General features: G+C 51.1%; 1 protein-coding gene across 1 annotated transcript in view; it reads left to right on the top strand.

The window, feature by feature from the left end:
* The window catches only part of LOC123017603 (3-galactosyl-N-acetylglucosaminide 4-alpha-L-fucosyltransferase FUT3-like), a 40,126-nt gene extending 27,082 nt beyond the window's left edge, over positions 1 to 13,044 (top strand). Inside the window, exons 3-4 of the mRNA XM_044419062.1 lie at positions 6,076 to 6,099; positions 11,990 to 13,044. Of these exons, the coding sequence (XP_044274997.1) occupies positions 6,076 to 6,099; positions 11,990 to 13,044 (1,079 nt within the window). The remainder of the gene's footprint in view (positions 1 to 6,075; positions 6,100 to 11,989) is intronic.
* Positions 13,045 to 16,878: the final 3,834 nt, after the last annotated feature.

Here is a 16,878-nt window from a genome sequence, read left to right as displayed (position 1 = left end):
TCCAAGCTGGGGGCCAAATTCCAGCCTGAGAAGCATCTCTGTAGCTAACAGGAAGAGGCCATGGGGCAGAGAAAGCGAGGTGACCAGTGCCAGGAGCCACTGCTACCAACTCAGATTTTCCTAGCTGCGCATACAGAGAGAATCACCGGAGCTCTCCCTCTTGCAGAGCGCACTGCATTTTCTTTTCTTTTCTTTTCCTTTCTTTGTTTTTCAAGGTTAATTGCCTTTAAATAGCCTTTCCTCCCTCTCACTGATCAGAGATAGCAGCAAAAGAAGCTTGCAGACCCAGTGACAAACCCCAGGACTGTGCTGGGCCTGCAAGCCAGACATTCTCCATCTGTCTTGAAGACCCTGAAAGGGATTTATATAAATAAATAGCAACATGGTATTTAATCACCCCACTGCAAATTTGGTGGGGGACGGAGAGATGAAGCTGAGAAAAGTCTGCATGAAGAACTTCTCCGCACACACCTTGCCTCAAGCCCAGTGCTCCTGCTTAGCATGTATTTATTTATTTATATTGCGATTTATATCCTGCCTGTTTCCTTCAAAGGGCTCAAGGCAGCTTACATCATTCTCCTCCTCCATCTTATCCCCACAACAACAACCCTGTGAGGTAGGTTGGGCTGAGAGTCCGTGACTGGCCCAAAGTCACCCAGTTGGCTCCATGGCGGAGCAGGGACTAGAACCCAGATCGTCTGAGTTCCAGTCCCATGCTCTTAACCACTACACCACACTGGCTCTCAGAAATGGTCTAAAAAGGGAAATTAAAGGTCTTTTCTTCTGCTCTGATCAGTTTTTATGAAATTACCACTGAATATTTTAAATCAGTCCAATAGCTCAGCCATAAGACAGAGTTTGAACAAGTGAGAGACATAAAAAATCTCTTAGCCAAGATTTGGAAATTTCTTCTAAAATATGAAACAGAAATGGAACCAATTGGGGACTATGTTGTCAAAAGGCAGACAGTATTGGAAAGAATATCCCAATGGAAATCAGAGGAAACTTTGTGGAATCAGAGGAAATTTCCCTTAAACACGGCACTTAAAGAAAATCTATACAAGGTGATGATAAGGTTCTATATAACACCATTTAAAGCACATATTAATTATTCAATTAATTGTTGGGACTAGCAAACACAACTGGCAGAAATATCTTTTGGCACTATTTATTTATCTGTTTGAGGTTGAACTATGAAAATGTGGAGAAATTTTTAGGCTATACTATTTCATTTGATTCCTTTCATCCTATTTTTACAGACAGATTTCTTAGTCAAATTAACTCGACTTGTGCAGTGGTATACAATTTGCGTATAGCTTACCATTTTGTGTACTTTTGCACCTCCAAAGCATGGGTCCTCATGCAATCTGTGCATATGGTGTCATGGTTAAAAGTGTGGGACGGGGACTCAGGCGATCCAAGCACAGCCATGCGGGGATCGCCTGGGCGACTTTGGGCCCATTACAGACTCTCATCCAGCCTACATCACAGGACTGTTGCTGTGGGGATAAGACTGAGGGAAGGAGGAGAGTGATGTAAACCACCTTGAGTTTCTTGAAAGGAGAAAAGGCAGGATGAAAAATATAATTATTAAACAAGAGAAATGCATAAATAAATGGACCGATCTTATGCAAACTGTGCTTGATCTACCTGTTCTATTAAATGCCAATTTTCATGAACTCCTGTCCTTGTTTCCTGAGGATACCTGAGCCTGCAAGCTGGATTCACTTGATTGTGAGTCACAGCCAGAGCAGGGCTGGTGAACCAAAATGGGCAGCGGGGAGCAAAATCACAAAACTCCAGCCAATCCCGCCCCCCCCCCACCCCGTTGAATTCCTCGAACAGCCCTGCAGCCAGCATGGCTTGATTCCGGTTGTGCCTGGACTGGTGCCGCAGGGACTCAGACAACCCCTGACCCTTTCACCAGAGATGCCTGGCTTATCCTCATGGGTTCAGGGAGTAATTATCACCTCCTTATCATCTAGAAGTGCTAGATACAGAAAAACCTTGCAATAATAATAAGAGTGTTAACATGATTCTAAGAAAGAGCATTAAGTGGCACATTGTAAAGGGCAAAGGTGACCTTGGGATCCTAGCGGAGGGGGAAGGCAGCATATGAAAAGAATACCTTGGAAAGTTGCATCTTCAAACTCTCTAAAGGCTGGGAGAGGAAGGGGCAGTCATGCTTTTAGGTGGAGCACATGCTACAGCTTGGGAGGACCACGTATGCCCCGGGAGCATTCTTCAGAGCGTTCTTCTGCAGCGAACAGTGCCTGGAAAGGACCTGACCTTAATAGCAGGTCCATAAGCCAAGGCTGTCCTAAGTACTGAGCAGATAAGGCCCACAGTAACCAGAAAAGGCACAAATTTGCATAGGCTAACTTAGATATTCTTGAAGTTTGATAAAAGATCACCCCACTCAAGGGCAGCCTTATGATAAAAAGGTATAAGCAATGTCACACACTTTCAGGAAACAAGATCACCAGGAAGTTTCAATGGGAGCAGCAGGAAGTGGGAGTGGTCCGCAGGGCAAGGGCATGTTCATCCCAGGGATCTGATGCAACAGAGATCATGGGGGTGGAGTGGGGGAACCTTCATTTCTGCAAATGCCCCTGGACATCAGTGTGGTAGGACATCTGGTTGCCCAGAGATTCAGGGCTGCAAATGAAGGACTTGGGGCACCAACCCTATTGAGAGTTAAGAGCAAAGCCTTAAATTCATGTTGCATCCAAGCCCCATGGAATCCCTCTCACCCTCTTCCCTGCCTTAGAAAGCAAACCAAGCTGGGAGGAAATCCATAAATGCTCACAGAAGCCAGAGGAGCACCAGGGAACTTCTTCCACACCATGTGCAGTACAAACAGGGGCTGGGCATCCCATGCTTGGAAGAGGGACGCCATGTGTGAATCCCAGCTCCTAGTGAGTGCTGTTCGAAAGTTCTCTGTGCACCCCAGGAAGTTGGACTTCAAGCTGTGAGAAAGCAGGCTGGAGTCTGAGGAACCAAGCCCAGGGAATTGTATGGATTCACATACCCAAAGCAGAATCCCTACTTAAATTGATCCCAAAAATCAACTGACAACCCACACAAGTCTTTCAGGACGGGCATCCTGTGCCACAAATGCTTCATCTTGCATTTGCTGAAACTTCTGTACTCTCTCCAAGGGCAGCCCCAGGGAGAGTGCCTTGTGGCAGTCCAAACAGGAGGTTTGGTACAAACCAAGGTGCAGACAACTGATCCTTAGCCGCTCTCACCTTCCGGCAAAGCAGAGACACGATGCAAGACACGGTGCACATGGTGGCACAAAATGGGGGTGAGAAAGGACTCCCCAGAGATCGGGGGCCATTCTCCCCAGAACAGCATGGAATAGGAGGTCCGCACCCAAGGGAAGCAGGAAGGTGCCTGTAGATGCAAAACCTTGCCAGCCAAGGTTTCCTCTTTGAGCAATCACCTGCCACCAACCATTCTCCTTGTGACTTTCTTGATCCCAAGAGCAAATCACCAGAATCGATCTCTGAGCCTTGAAGAAAATGCAATGATTAATAGAAGCCAGCATGGATTTATCAAAAATAAATCCTGTCAGACTAATTTAATCTTATTTTTTGACTGGATAGCCTGCCAAATGGACAAAGGGAAACACAGAAACATAGAAACAGAGCGAGTCAGAAGGGGTCTCCCGGGCCATCTAGTCTGACCTCCAGCACCAGCCGGCTCCGCTCACGACATGCCCGCCATGTGCACGTCCAGCCTATCCTTGAGCACCTGCACCGATGGGGCCTCCACCACCTCCCAGGGAAGCCCATTCCACACCCTCGGGGTCCTGACTGTCAGCGCTTCCTGGCATCCAAATTGAGCCTTGGTTTCCTGAGCTTTGCTCCATTTGAGCCCGTCCTGCCATCCTCTGCAGGGGAGAACAGGCCTCTGCCCACCTCCGTGTGACATCCCTTCACATACCTGCATGTCACCAACAGATCCCCTCTGAGTCGCCTCTTCTCCAGGCTGAAGAGACCCAGTTCCATGGTGGACATAATCTATCTAGACTTTAGCAAAGTTTTCGACATAGTGCCACATGACATTCTGATAAGAAAATTAGCAAAACTGGACTAGATGGAAACACTGTTAGGTGGATCCAAAATTGGCTGCTAAATCAGACACAAAGTGCTCATCAATGGTACCTGCTCAAATGGGATGGAGGTAACCAGTGGGGTGCCACGGGGTTCAGTCCTGGGCCCCGTGCTCTTCGACATTTTCATTAATGATTTGGATGAGGAAGTACAAGGAAAGATAATTAGATTTGCAGATGATAAAAAGGTAAAAGTAAAGGTTTCCCCTTGACATGAAGTCCAGTCATGCCTGACTCTCGGGGGCGGTGCTCACCTCCGTTTTCTGGCCGAGGGAGCCAGCGCTTGTCCGCAGACGGTCTCCGTGGTCGTGTGGCCGCATGACTGAACACCGAGGTGCACGGAACGCTGTGATCTGCCCACCGAAGTGGCACCTTTTCATCTACTTGCATTTGCATGCTTTTGAACTGCAAGGTTGGCAGGAGCTGGGACGGAGCAACGGGGACTCACCCCGTTGTACAGATTCGACCTTGCGACCTTTTGATCAACCAGACCAGCAGCACAGCGGTTTAAACCACTGCGCCACCTGCATCCCTTTGCAAATGATACAAAGTAGCAAACACCCTGGAAGACGGAATGAAGATCCAGGGCGATCTTGATCAACTTGAACGCTGGGCTGAAAGCAGCAGAAGGAGATTGAATAGGGACAAGTGCCAAGTCCTCCACCGAGGAAAAAGAAACCAAAGGCATCGATACAGGATGGGGAATACGTGGCTCAACAGAACTGAGAAGAAAAAGATCTCGGAGGATTGTGGACAATGGGCTGAACATGAGCCAACAATGCGATGCAGCCGCCAAAAGGGCAAACGCTATTTTGGGATGCATCAGCAGAAGCACCACTTCCAAATCACAAGAAGCAGTAGTTCCCCTATACTCCTCACTAGGCACACCTCACCTGGAATCCTGTGTCCAGTTCTGGGCACCGAGACTGAAGAAAGAGGCAGAAAAATTAGAAAGGGTTTAGCGGAGGGCAACAAAAATGATCCAGGGTTTGGAAACACATCCCTGTGAGGAGAGACAGCGAGAACTGGGCGTGTTCAGCCTTGAGAAGAGAAGGCTGAGGGGGGACATGGTATCTCTTTATAAGGCCCTCAAAGGCTGTCCTGAAGATCTCTTCTTGCTGATCCCAGAGGGTAGGACATGGACTAATCAATTCAAGCTGCAACAACCAAGTTTCAGGCTGGACGTCAGGAAAAGCTTCCTGACTGTCAGAGCAATACGACAGTGGAACCAGCTGCCCGGAGAGGTGGGGGCTCTCCCACACTGGAGGCATTCAGAAGGAAGCTGGGCAGCCACCTGAGTGGGAGGGTGCAATTTGGGCGTCCTGCAACAGCAGGGGTTGTATCTGATGGCCTTCCTGGCCTCTTCAACTCTACTGTTCTAGTGTTTACCTCCAGGAACTCTCCTTATGAGCAAGCCTGGGCCCAACCCCGGAGAGGGGCTCTCTGGGGGCAAACACTCCTCCTCTCCATGTGTTGCTCATCCAGCTGGGCCTCCCACCTCTGCTGATGCCTCACCGTGGAGTCAAGAAGGAGAAGGGGGCCCGCATCTGAGAACGCCTCATCCTCAGAGACCCTCCCACTGGCTGCACATCTTGGCCGTTCCCAGGAGTTGCCTGGCTTGGCGAGGCGCCTGGCCTTGCGATCCCCACCTCCTCCTCCTCTGGCATCTTGAAATCTTGACCAAGCCCATCCTCCCCAGTTTCACTGGGATGTGCTCCACTTTCTGATTCCAAATCACCTTCTGGAATGCAACCAACAGTCTGTGGACATGACTGTCCAAGACCACTATCCTTCTCACTCGCAAGAGCAGTGCAGCGGAGCAGCAGAGCAGCAGAGGCTGGGAGCGAGTGCTGAGTGGCCAGGGGCCTGGCGAAGGCAAGGGAGGCGCTGGACAGGGGAGATGGGCAGGAGCAGCGGAGAGGAGGGGGCGGGGCCAGAGGGGCCAGAGGGGCCAGGAGGGAGCGGACAGGCAGGAGTGAGTGCTGAGTGGCCAGGGGACGGGCGAAGGCAAGGCAGAGGCTGGGCGGGGGAGCGGGGCAGGAGCAGTGGAGAGGAGAGGGTGGGGCCAGAGGGGCTAGAGGGGCCAGGAGGGAGCGGAGGGGCGGGGCCACCGGCCGGAGGAACTGATAAGGCTGAGTTCGGCCATTGGACTTGTCTGCGTCCCTTAGCTGTGGCCCGGGCTGTCCAGGGACTCCCTTTCCTGGGACACAAAGGGGGGTTTTCCCTCCTTCCTTCCTTCTTTCCTTCCTTCCTTCCTTCCTTCCTTCCTTTTTTCTGTGTTGTGCTGTGCCGCACTTTGCTTGGTTTTCCTCCAATTTAAATTTAAGCTTATGTTATAAATTTAACTTTATCCTTGTGTGTGTGTGCGAGTGGGTTTTTGTCTGGGAGAACTGGGCGAGTGAGAGGAACTGCAGGACAAACAAGGGAGGGGACCAAGGCAAGGTCTCGGAAGGGATCCCGTTGGCAGGCCAGGAGATGGCCTTGGCGGGGGTCACGGGTGTTGCTGCCGCTGCGAGAGCTGCGACATGTTCGCCCTTCTCCTCCGGGAGAGGCAGGGATACACTTGCCCTCGGTGCAAGCTGGTGGTCCTGCTGGAGGAGGAGGTGAGGTGCCTGAGGGCCGAGAGAGCTGTCCAGGCCCCCGGGAGCAGCCCCCCTCTGGACAGAGGGTCAAGGGAGAGGCCACCGGAGGAGCAGCTGCGGAGACATGGAGGCATGTCACCCACAGGAGGAGGAGGCCAGCACGGCCTCCTCCTTCCCTGGCACCGATCTGGAGCTGGGAAACAGGCTCTCTCCACTTGGGGAGGCTGGGGCTGATGAGGCCTCGGGGGAGCAGCAGGACCCCCAGCCTGGGATGTCAGGCGGCAAGGGGGCCGCTGCAGGAGAGGCGAGGGCCAGGGCACGGCCACCCACCAGCACTCGGAAGGTACGGCGGCGGGTGACTGTTGTTGGGGACTCCCTGCTGAGGGGCACTGAGCCGGCGGTGTGCCGCCCCAACCTGGAGACAAGGGAGGTCTGCTGCCTGCCGGGCGCACGGATCCGGCATGTGAAAGACAGAGCGGAGCACCTTGTTCACTCCGGGGGTCGCCAGCCGCTCCAGGTGATCCATGTGTGCACAAACGACGTGGCCAGGCAGGGTCTGGTTGGAACCACCAGGGACTTTGAGGCCTTGGGGAAGACACTCAGGGAACTGAAGGCCCAAGTGGCCTCCTCGTCAATCTTACCTGTCCGGGGATTTGGGCCAGGAAGGGACAGGAGGGCCTCCGAGGGGAACGACTGGCTTAGGGTGCAGTGCCAGAAGGAACGCTTCGGGTTCCTCAACCACGGCACCCGGTTTCTTGCCAATGGACTTCTGGCAAGGGACAGGTTGCACCTCACGAGGATGGGGAAAAGGTCCTTTGGAGATGCTCTAGTGAGCTTCATCTGGAAGACTTTAAACTGAGCCGGGGGGGGGGGGTTCAGGCCCCCCAGGAACGTGTCTGCACTGGACAAGTGTGGGGGGAGGATCAGGGCTCTGGGAGCAGAGTTTTAGAGATACTGCAGGGACTGACAGGACTCCTACAGAGAGGGGCCAGGTATCAGGGAGGATGGGAGGAAGGAGGAGGCTGGGAACTCCAAGGAAAGGAAGCGGTGGGAAGGAGTTGAGGTGCAGGTACACCAATGCTAGGAGCATGGGTAACAAGCAGGAAGAGCTTGAAGCTCTCCTGGGAATAGGAGGGTATTATTATTATTATTATTATTATTATTATTATTATTATTATTATTATTACATTTCTATGCCGCCCCTTGCCGAAACCTCGGGGCGGCTTACAACACAATAAAATACATTGAAATACAATAGAACATAATAAATTACCATTAAATACAAAAATACAAAAATGACCTGGTGGGGATCACGGAAACTTGGTGGGATGAAAGGCAAGTCTGGAATGTGAACATAGAAGGGTATCACCTTTTCAGAAAGGACAGGAAGGGAAAGAGGGGTGGGGGGTGGCTTTATATGTCAGGGAAGGGATCAGATGCAGTGGGATAGAATGCAGCACAGGTGGGGATTCGGCAGAGGCAGTCTGGGCGAAACTTAGGGGTTTTGACAGGGAAAGAGACCTGACAGTGGAGGTATGTTATCACCCTCCAGGTCACCTTGAGACCCTGGATGATGTCCTGACAGGCCAGATTCTAAGGATATCTTGGGGGAGAGACACAGTAATTATGGGAGATTTCAATGTCCCACATATTACTTGGGAGACTCACTTGGCGGTGACAGCCAGGTCACATCGCTTCCTAGAAGCTATTGAGGGAGCGTTTTTCACACAGAGGGTCCAAGAGGCGACGAGGGGGGGGGGAAACATGCTTGACTGGGTCTTGACCAATAGGGAAGAGCTGATAGTTGAAGTACAGATTAGGGGAGCTCTGGATGCGAGTGATCACTCCATCCTTTGCTTTGAGATCAGGGGACTGCGGACGTGCAGCAGGTCGAGCACTAGAAGCTGGGACTTCAAGAGGGCCAACTTTGGCCAACTGAAGGTCAGACTGGGGAAAGTCTCCTGGGATGGGTTACTGGAAGGCAAGCGAGTTGCGGAGGGGTGGCTGGCACTCAAAGGGAGGTTTTGGAGGCTCAAGCCTTGACGATACCTCTAGTCAGTAAGGTGGGGAGGCAGAGGAGAGCACCGCCATGGATGCGAAAGGAGGTGGTTAGAGGGATTAGACCAAAGAGGAACCTCCGTAGGAAATGGGTACTGGGGGAAATAGACAAAAGGGTATACCGGGAGGAGGAGGCCCATTGCAGAAGGATTCTTTGCAAGGCTAAGGCTGATTACGAGCTGAGACTTGCCAAGAATATCAAGAGCAACAAAAAGGGCTTCTTTCAGCATGTAAACAGCAAGAAGAAGGGGAGCCAAGTGGTGGGACCACTAAATAAGGAGGAAGGAGATCCAGTGACTGATATGAGGGGACAGGCACAGATGCTAAATGACTATTTTGCCTCTGTCTTCTCCCCAAAGCAGGACAGGGGAGATCCGCATAGGAGATTAGGAGGAAGCTGGGGACTTAGGGGCACAGATTAGAGTCACCCCCCTTGAAGTCGAGGGACTCCTCAGGGCATTGGACATTACAAAGGTGCCAGGCCCTGACGGGTTACACCTGAGAGTACTTAGAGAGTTGGCAGGGGTTCTCTCACGCCCGCTGGCCTCCATTTTTGAGGCCTCATGGAGAACGGGTGAAGTTCCAGAGGACTGGAGGGTGGCATCAGTGGTCCCAATTTTCAAAAAGGGTAGTAGAAGGGACGTGGGGAGTTACAGACTGGTTAGCCTTACGTCCATTGTAGGAAAAACAATGGAAAGGCTCATAATAGAGAGAGATCTGGTGATGCTGGATAGGGAAGGGAGGCTGGCGGCCACACAACACGGCTTCCGCAAAAACAGGTCCTGCCAGACAAACCTTGTGGAATTCTATGACAAGGTTTCGAGATGGCTGGATGGAGGGGATGCAGTGGATGTGGTTTACCTGGATTTCAGCAAGGCCTTTGACAAAGTGCCCCATGATATCCTGGTGGAGAAACTGAGGAGTTTTGGGATACACCAAAGCACTGTCCGGTGGATTAGGGCATGGTTGACTGACCGAAAGCAGAAGGTAAGCATTAGCGGGAAATCTTCGGGATGGCAGCCAGTGACAAGCGCGGTCCCCCAGGGCTCTGTCCTGGGGCCGATGCTGTTTAATCTTTTCATTAATGATATGGAAGAAGGCAGGACGCGCTCCAGTGGAGCAAAGCTCAGGGAACCCAGGTCCCATTTAGATGCCAGGAAGCACTTCCTGACAGTTGGGACCCTGAGGGTGGGGAATGGGCTTCCATGGGAGGTGGTGGAGGCCCCATTGGTGAGGGTGTTCAAGGATAGGCTGGACATCCACATGGTGGGCATGTCGTGAGCAGAGCCGGCTGGAGCCGGGGGTCAGACTAGATGGCCCGGGAGACCCCTTCTGGCTCACTCTGTTTTCTATGTTTCTAAGAGGTTGGTTGCTTGAAACATTTCAGTCCAGCATAATGGGGATAATGGTGGGGTGGGGGGACATGTCACAAAGATTCCTGCTGCATTCATCCTGCAAAGATGAGCAAAGCACCAAGAGGGAGAAACGCTGCCTTGCTTGAGACAAATCAGAATCAATCGCCCTGCCAAGGGCTCGTGCAGGAAACCCCAAAACCTTGTTTGCTTCTTCTGTATTAGCTCACTTCCCCAGCACAGGCAAGAATCAGATGCTCAGCTGCACTGGTGCTTTTGTGTCTTGGGGGAGACACCTAGAGGTGTGGTGTGATGTGGTGGTTAAGAGCACAGACTGGGACACTGGAGACCTGGGTTCTAGTCCCCATTCAGCCATGGGTGACTTTAGGCCAGTCACAAGCTCTCAGCCCATCCTACCCCACAGGGTTGTTGTTGTGAGGATAAGATTGAGAGGAGGAGGAGCATTATCGAAGCTGCCTTGAGTTCCTTCAGTGGGAAAAAAGACAAGATATAAATCTAATTAATTAAGCCATGGGGGCATCAGGCCACGGGCAAAATCTGGGCTACATGGGGTCCCAGATCCAACTCCCACATGTTCCCCAGGAAACCATGGCCCCTTCCACTAATCTCACCTTCTTCCAGTGCCTCATCCCGTCAGCCCCGATTGTCATCTCCTGGCTTTTCCCCACTTCTGAGAGACCGAAATACCATGGCATGCCCTTCTCCCTGGCATCACGGGCTTTAACCCAAGATATCCTGGGCGGGTGCCGCTCAACCTACAGCTGTGCCCACTGGTGAAATGCAAACCTTGGACTGAAAGGGGCTTCCTGCTCCATATTCCACGGAAGAGCAGAAAAGGTGGGTCCTGAGCTTGCATTTCAGAGAAGGAGACAAAGACCAGAAGACACCAGGATAAGTTCTGGCTCCAGCAGGCGTTTCAGAAATAAGCTGCTCACTTTCTTTCCAAAAGTGGGGGGGCGGGGGGGGCAGAGGGGGGGTTGCAGTTGATGGACTTGTGGCTTCAGTTGAGAGGGAGGAAGGGAGACACCCAACTCGTTCTCTACACGAAGTACCAAACGGGCCAGGATCCGTCCTTCTGACTCGGGGAGTGCCACCAGCCAGGCATGTCTCTTGCACCCAATGATTCTGCCCTTTGTGCCTGGGGCTCAGGCACCCATCTCAGTCTCTTTGTTCTATGCTGCAGCGCCCAGGATCTGCACCAGCATCAAGGTGTGTGTGGTGGGAGAAGAGAGATGGGAAGAGCCGGGGGTCCAAGCACTACCTGACCTTGGGAGAACTCTCTCACTTGCACCTCGTTCTGACTTGTGTCCATATCAGACCACAAACTTTGTGGGAGTATTTGCTCATTAAACTTGGTGCATCTTTTTGTGATTTTTTTCCCCCAAAAGTACAGGTTTTTAAACACTCCCCTACCCCCCCCACCCCGTCAGACATGTGTGTTTTTGGTCCACAATCACATTTCAGCCTCAGAAAGCAAACAGTGCATTAGACTGTGAGCCATGCATTTATTCTGCCTTGCATTTAGAGCCGGCTCTTCTTCCTCCAGGAAGACAAAGGCACGTGAGGGGGTCAAATGCTGCTCATTTCATCCTCACAGCTGAGAGGAAGGCTAACGTCTGACAGAAAAGTGACTAGTGGGGATGGCAACTTGGGTGTCCCAAGGCCCTGCTTAATCCCAAATAATGCTAATGCTATTCAGCCAGATACACTTGACCCCAGGCTAACAGACTTCAGACCTTGGGCCCCCAGTCTCCTGCCCCTGTGGAGCAAAGAAAACGAATCCAGCACCTAGTGTAAACTGTCCCTTTCTTTCCTAGGCTGGACCATGGATCACAGAAATTGCACAATATGCCCAGCCTGCTGGAAACTCGTGACTCTAATTATCCTGCAAGGAATGCTCAGTGCAATCATCTTCAGCTACCTCCGGGTCTCCATGGAGCCAGATCCCATGATCCCCCACACGGGGGAACTACAGAAGCAGCTCCAAAGCAGTCCCGCAATAGCCGAGGAACATGCGGCCCTCACCATCCTGCTCTGGACTTGGCCCTTCGGCATCCCTTTCCCCATCGAGAGCTGTGCCACACTGCTGGACATCCCCGCCTGCCAGTTCACGGCCAACCGCAGCTGGTACCGCAAGGCCGACGCGGTGATCATGCACCATTACGATGTGAGGCCCAGCCGCACCAGGCTCCCTCGAGAACCCAGACCTCCCTTGCAGCGCTGGATTTGGTTCAATATGGAGTCTCCTACCACCTTCCCCATCCCAGATTTCCTGGACAACCTCTTCAACCTCACCATGTCCTATCGGAGGGACTCAGATATCTTCATCCCTTATGGGTGGCTGGAAGTTCTCGCTGAATCCCAGGCGGTCGCTGTTCCACCAAAGTCCAAGCTCGTGGCCTGGGTTGTGAGCCACTGGAACCCGAACTTTGCACGGGTGAAATACTATGCAGAACTGAAGAAGTACCTCCAAGTGGATGTGTACGGGCGTGGCCACCTGCCCCTTCCCAGGAACAAGCACCTGTCCACTTTATCCCAGTACAAGTTCTACCTGGCCTTTGAGAACTCCATTCATGAGGACTACATCACTGAGAAGGTCTGGAGGAATGCCCTGCTCTCTTGGGCTGTGCCGGTCGTCCTGGGGCCTCCCCGGAAGAACTATGAGAGCTTTCTGCCTCCGGAGTCGTTCATTCACGTCGATGACTTCCCAACCGCGAAAGAGCTGGCCAGCTTCCTGCAGGACCTGGGCAGGAACACCACGCGGTACGAGAGCTACTTCCAGTGGCGCTCCCGGCTGAAGCCCGTGGGGCACACCTCCTGGGGCTTCCAGTACTGCAGAGCATGCCAGGCGCTGCAGAAAAGGCCAACCCAGTACCAGGCCGTGCCGGAGCTGCGCAAGTGGTTCACATGAGGCAGAAGTGCGTCGGGCTGCGGTCCGCACGGAGGAATGAGCCCACCTGCCTTGCTCAGCAGGGCAGCCATGTACCCCATTCTGAGGCAGGGCTGGAACCAGCAGGGCTGACAGCATCCGTGGCCGCGCGATGGTCTGTGCACACCACGCCCCAGTCTGAAATCCACAGAGCAACCCATGATGCTGGACCTGTTGAGTACATCATTGATAGCTCCTTGAAAGCTCGGGCTGACACCCAGAGTGGATACACTACCAAAAGCCTCCAGTGCTTGGAACAGATTTAGAAGAAAGAAGAAAATATGCGGAAAGCTATACCTTTAGAGCAAGCGAGTCACAGATGGTACTTGGGCCAGATGACCCCTCTCTGAGCCTTTCACTAGCATGTGAGAAGGCAATCCATGCTTCTAGTCCTCATGACTCTGTGCTGCCTCCAGCATCTGAGGCAGTGCTTCATGTGCCAGGGGCTGGGGAGTCCTACCTGTGGGCAGTTGCCCAGTTGCTATGCCCTGGGCTTCATCCAGCTCATCTTCCCTTGTTTTCTTATGTTCTCATGTGCCTCCTTTCACTGCAGAGCCAAAATGTACTCCATTCAGACCAGCTGCTGCCTTGTGAACTTGCCCAAGAGATCTTCGGCAAATGGGCAGTATTGAAATAAAGGAAATAAATGCAAGAAAAGGATCCTGTTCCTGAGACACTGCCACGGATCCCATGACCCACATGCCAAAGTGCCCAGCTTCTGTGAGGGGGAGCCCCTCAAGATGACCCCATCCATCAGCTCATGTCCCGCCCTTCGTATCAACAGCTGCAGCATCACAGGAGAGGTTCTGTTTCCTCCACAGGGCCCAGGTTATTTTAGAAGCATAGGATGCAATCAGCCAGCTAGATTTGGGTCCCAAAGCCAACCTGCCTGGAGATGGGTTCTTAGAGCAGCGCATACATTGGGGAAGAATTTCATTGTGCTCAGATCCAGGTTTTCTAAGGCACATTAATTTATTTCATAGAATCATAGAAGAGTTGGAAGGGGCAAAGCATGAAACCATCAAGTCCACCCCCCTGCTGTTGCAGGACACCAGTTCACACCCTCCCACTCAGGTGGCTGCCCAGCTTCCTTCTGAATGCCTCCAGTGTGGGAGAGCCCCCACCTCTCCGGGCAGCTGGTCCCACTGCCATATTGCTCTGACGGTGAGGAAGCTTCTCCTGACGTCCAGCCTGAATTGGGGTTGCTGCAGCTTGAATCCATGATTCCATGTCCTGTACTCTGGAATCAGCGAGAAGAGATCATGACCTTCCTCTTTGTAACAGAATTTGAGGTACTTATAGAGGAACATGAACCATGTCTCCCCTCAGGCTTCTCTTCTTATTTATTATTAAACTTACATTCCACATTGTTAGCCCAAGGAATCCCTAAGCAGATTACAATGGAGACAGAATAAAAAACACACTATAACTATTTTTAAAAATCAAATAATACACATGTTTCAAAACATGTAACCAGTGGGTGAATAAGTACAGAATAATTCCCGAATATCCAGACGGAAAACACTCATCTGTGCAGCGGCAGCACAAAACTAATCCGAAGTGGGAAATGGAGGATGTTCCCAGAAATAGGTCCACGGATTTGTATCTGAAATGTTCCTCATCTGAATGTCTCTCCTAAATCTGCTCATCTTCTCTCTAGTTGTGGAACCCACAGCTCAGCATCACTAGTTATTAATAGCACTCAAAAACCCTTTCTGTACCTATGCAGGGAGGAAGCACGGCCTAAAAGCAGCCCTGTCATGTGGGAATTTGCTCTGGAATGTGGGTCTCCCGGATGCCACTTTTGCTAGGATGGGTAGAAGGACCAGGCTGTCACCTGCAGGCCCAGGCCCAGCCCCCTCCATTCAGGCCGTGTCCCATGGAACTGCCCAGGCTGGAAGGCCACAGAGCACGAGAAACCTCTCGGGCCACCTTGCTCAGCCCCTCCTGATGCGGAGCTGCACTTCGGAAGCACCTTTGGTTGTCAACCGCTTAGCCTTTGCTAGAAAACCTGAAGTGTTGGAGAGTCTGTCAGATTCCAAGGCAGCCGTTCCCCCGTTGGGGTGCTTTTGCTCCTGGTGAGTCAAAATCCGCTTCCTGAATGTTTGAGCCTGTGGATTCCAGGCCTGGCTCCTGGGCAAAAGACACCAGGGTGACAAAGGACTAGACGAAGAGAGCGGGGGTGGGGGTGGGGGATGACTCTATTGTGGATCCAGTGTATTTTGGGAAATGCTTCTGAAGGGCCATGCACAAAACATGCATGTAGAGAAGGGGAAGCATAAGAAGAAACAAAATATGCATTTTCTTACTTGGAAGAATTAAGGCAAAGGGTTTCCAACAAATGGACCGGTGGCCTGATGTATGTCACATGTCTGCACATTGTTAAAAACTAACAAGCGTATCTGCAGAACAAACATTGCTCCAAGGACAAAACTCGGGAGCTAAAATTGAGAATTGTATACACTGAGGGTGGCAATCTTCTGGCGGCTACAGGGTTTTTCCTAGTCCCAGATCCTTCAGTCTTGAAGTGCGGCACCCCAAGGCCAAGCCCTGCCTGCCCATCACAGCCCCCACAGCAGGGCGAAAAGGGCCATGCCCTGGTGCTGCTACTGATAGCTTTTAAAGTGCATGTATAATATGGGCATATTTATCTTTGGAAAGAACATGAAACATCCTGACTACATTTGGCCAACTTCAGGGACTCCAAGGCCATTTTCACCCCTAGAAATTTCACCTCCTGTCGGTGGCAAAACTGGAAGGAAAATGTGAGTGCACATGCGCATGTGCTATATATAGTTAAATGGCATGTGGCCAAACTTTGCTATTACTGCTGACCCTTTGGGGGTCTCCTGAGGTGCTGTGAAGTTCCTGAAAGGTCAAAATTAGACACAGACAAATGCATTCTGATGACCTGGGTGCTTTTAACCACTCCAAATGCTGTTTGGTTTGCCATAAAAAAACCTTTCCAAAAAAATCCCAAGGAGCCATGACTAGTCCAGTCCTTTCTAAACCTAGTGATCAAAGAGAACATTACCAGAAAAACCTTGTTAGAACCAAACTGTAAGAACTTCAGACACATAATAAACATGGTTAAAGGGCAATGAAACATGTCATGAAGGGGATAACTAAGAATTTCATTTTAGTCTGATGTTGGTAAGAATTCAGCAAAATCTGCAAAGCTCTTCATAATTTACCCATCATGCAAACAATCGCAACACCAGGTTCATTCAGCTAAACTCAGTTGTTCGTCAAGACAACCTGCAAAGCACTTCCATATTCAGGAATGGAGGAGTGGCCGTGATATTCTGAAAAATGCAATGCAAGAGTAAGTGAAAATGAGAGGTCGCCCATCCTTTGTAATTACAAAATCATTTACAATGTTTGGACTGCTGTCATGTGAACAAAACTTGCCCATTTCAGGTTTGATTTACCTCTGGTAACAAGTTCCAGAGACAGCGGCTGCAAATAACCAGTGCAATAAACATATTATCTTTATGTGACTCAGTGCTTGCAGTGGAAAGAAAAACCCCTTTCCTCACTATGAGCTTGAAGAATAAAACTCCAGAACAAGAGGCCAGGGCAATCCACTCTTTAATCCACTTTGATATATCAGTGCATTGATACAACTTTTGCTGCTGCCCAGAAGAAGAGGTGATTAATAACATGTACAAGAGAGAGATTAAACTTTCACTTTCATTTTCTCTCAGTTTCTCAATATTCCTAGCTTAAATTTATCTCATCCCAAAGGCTGATAATTTCTCCAGGTTTCACTTTCTTTTATTCATTATATTTCTATATCAGAGAATCATACTCTCA

The sequence above is a fragment of the Varanus komodoensis genome, unplaced genomic scaffold, assembly GCF_004798865.1.
Source record: "Varanus komodoensis strain SLA01 unplaced genomic scaffold, ASM479886v1 scaffold99, whole genome shotgun sequence".
Lineage (NCBI taxonomy): Eukaryota > Metazoa > Chordata > Lepidosauria > Squamata > Varanidae > Varanus > Varanus komodoensis.
Note: the sequence above shows the minus strand (reverse complement) of the source record. Positions and strands in the feature narration are given on the sequence as shown.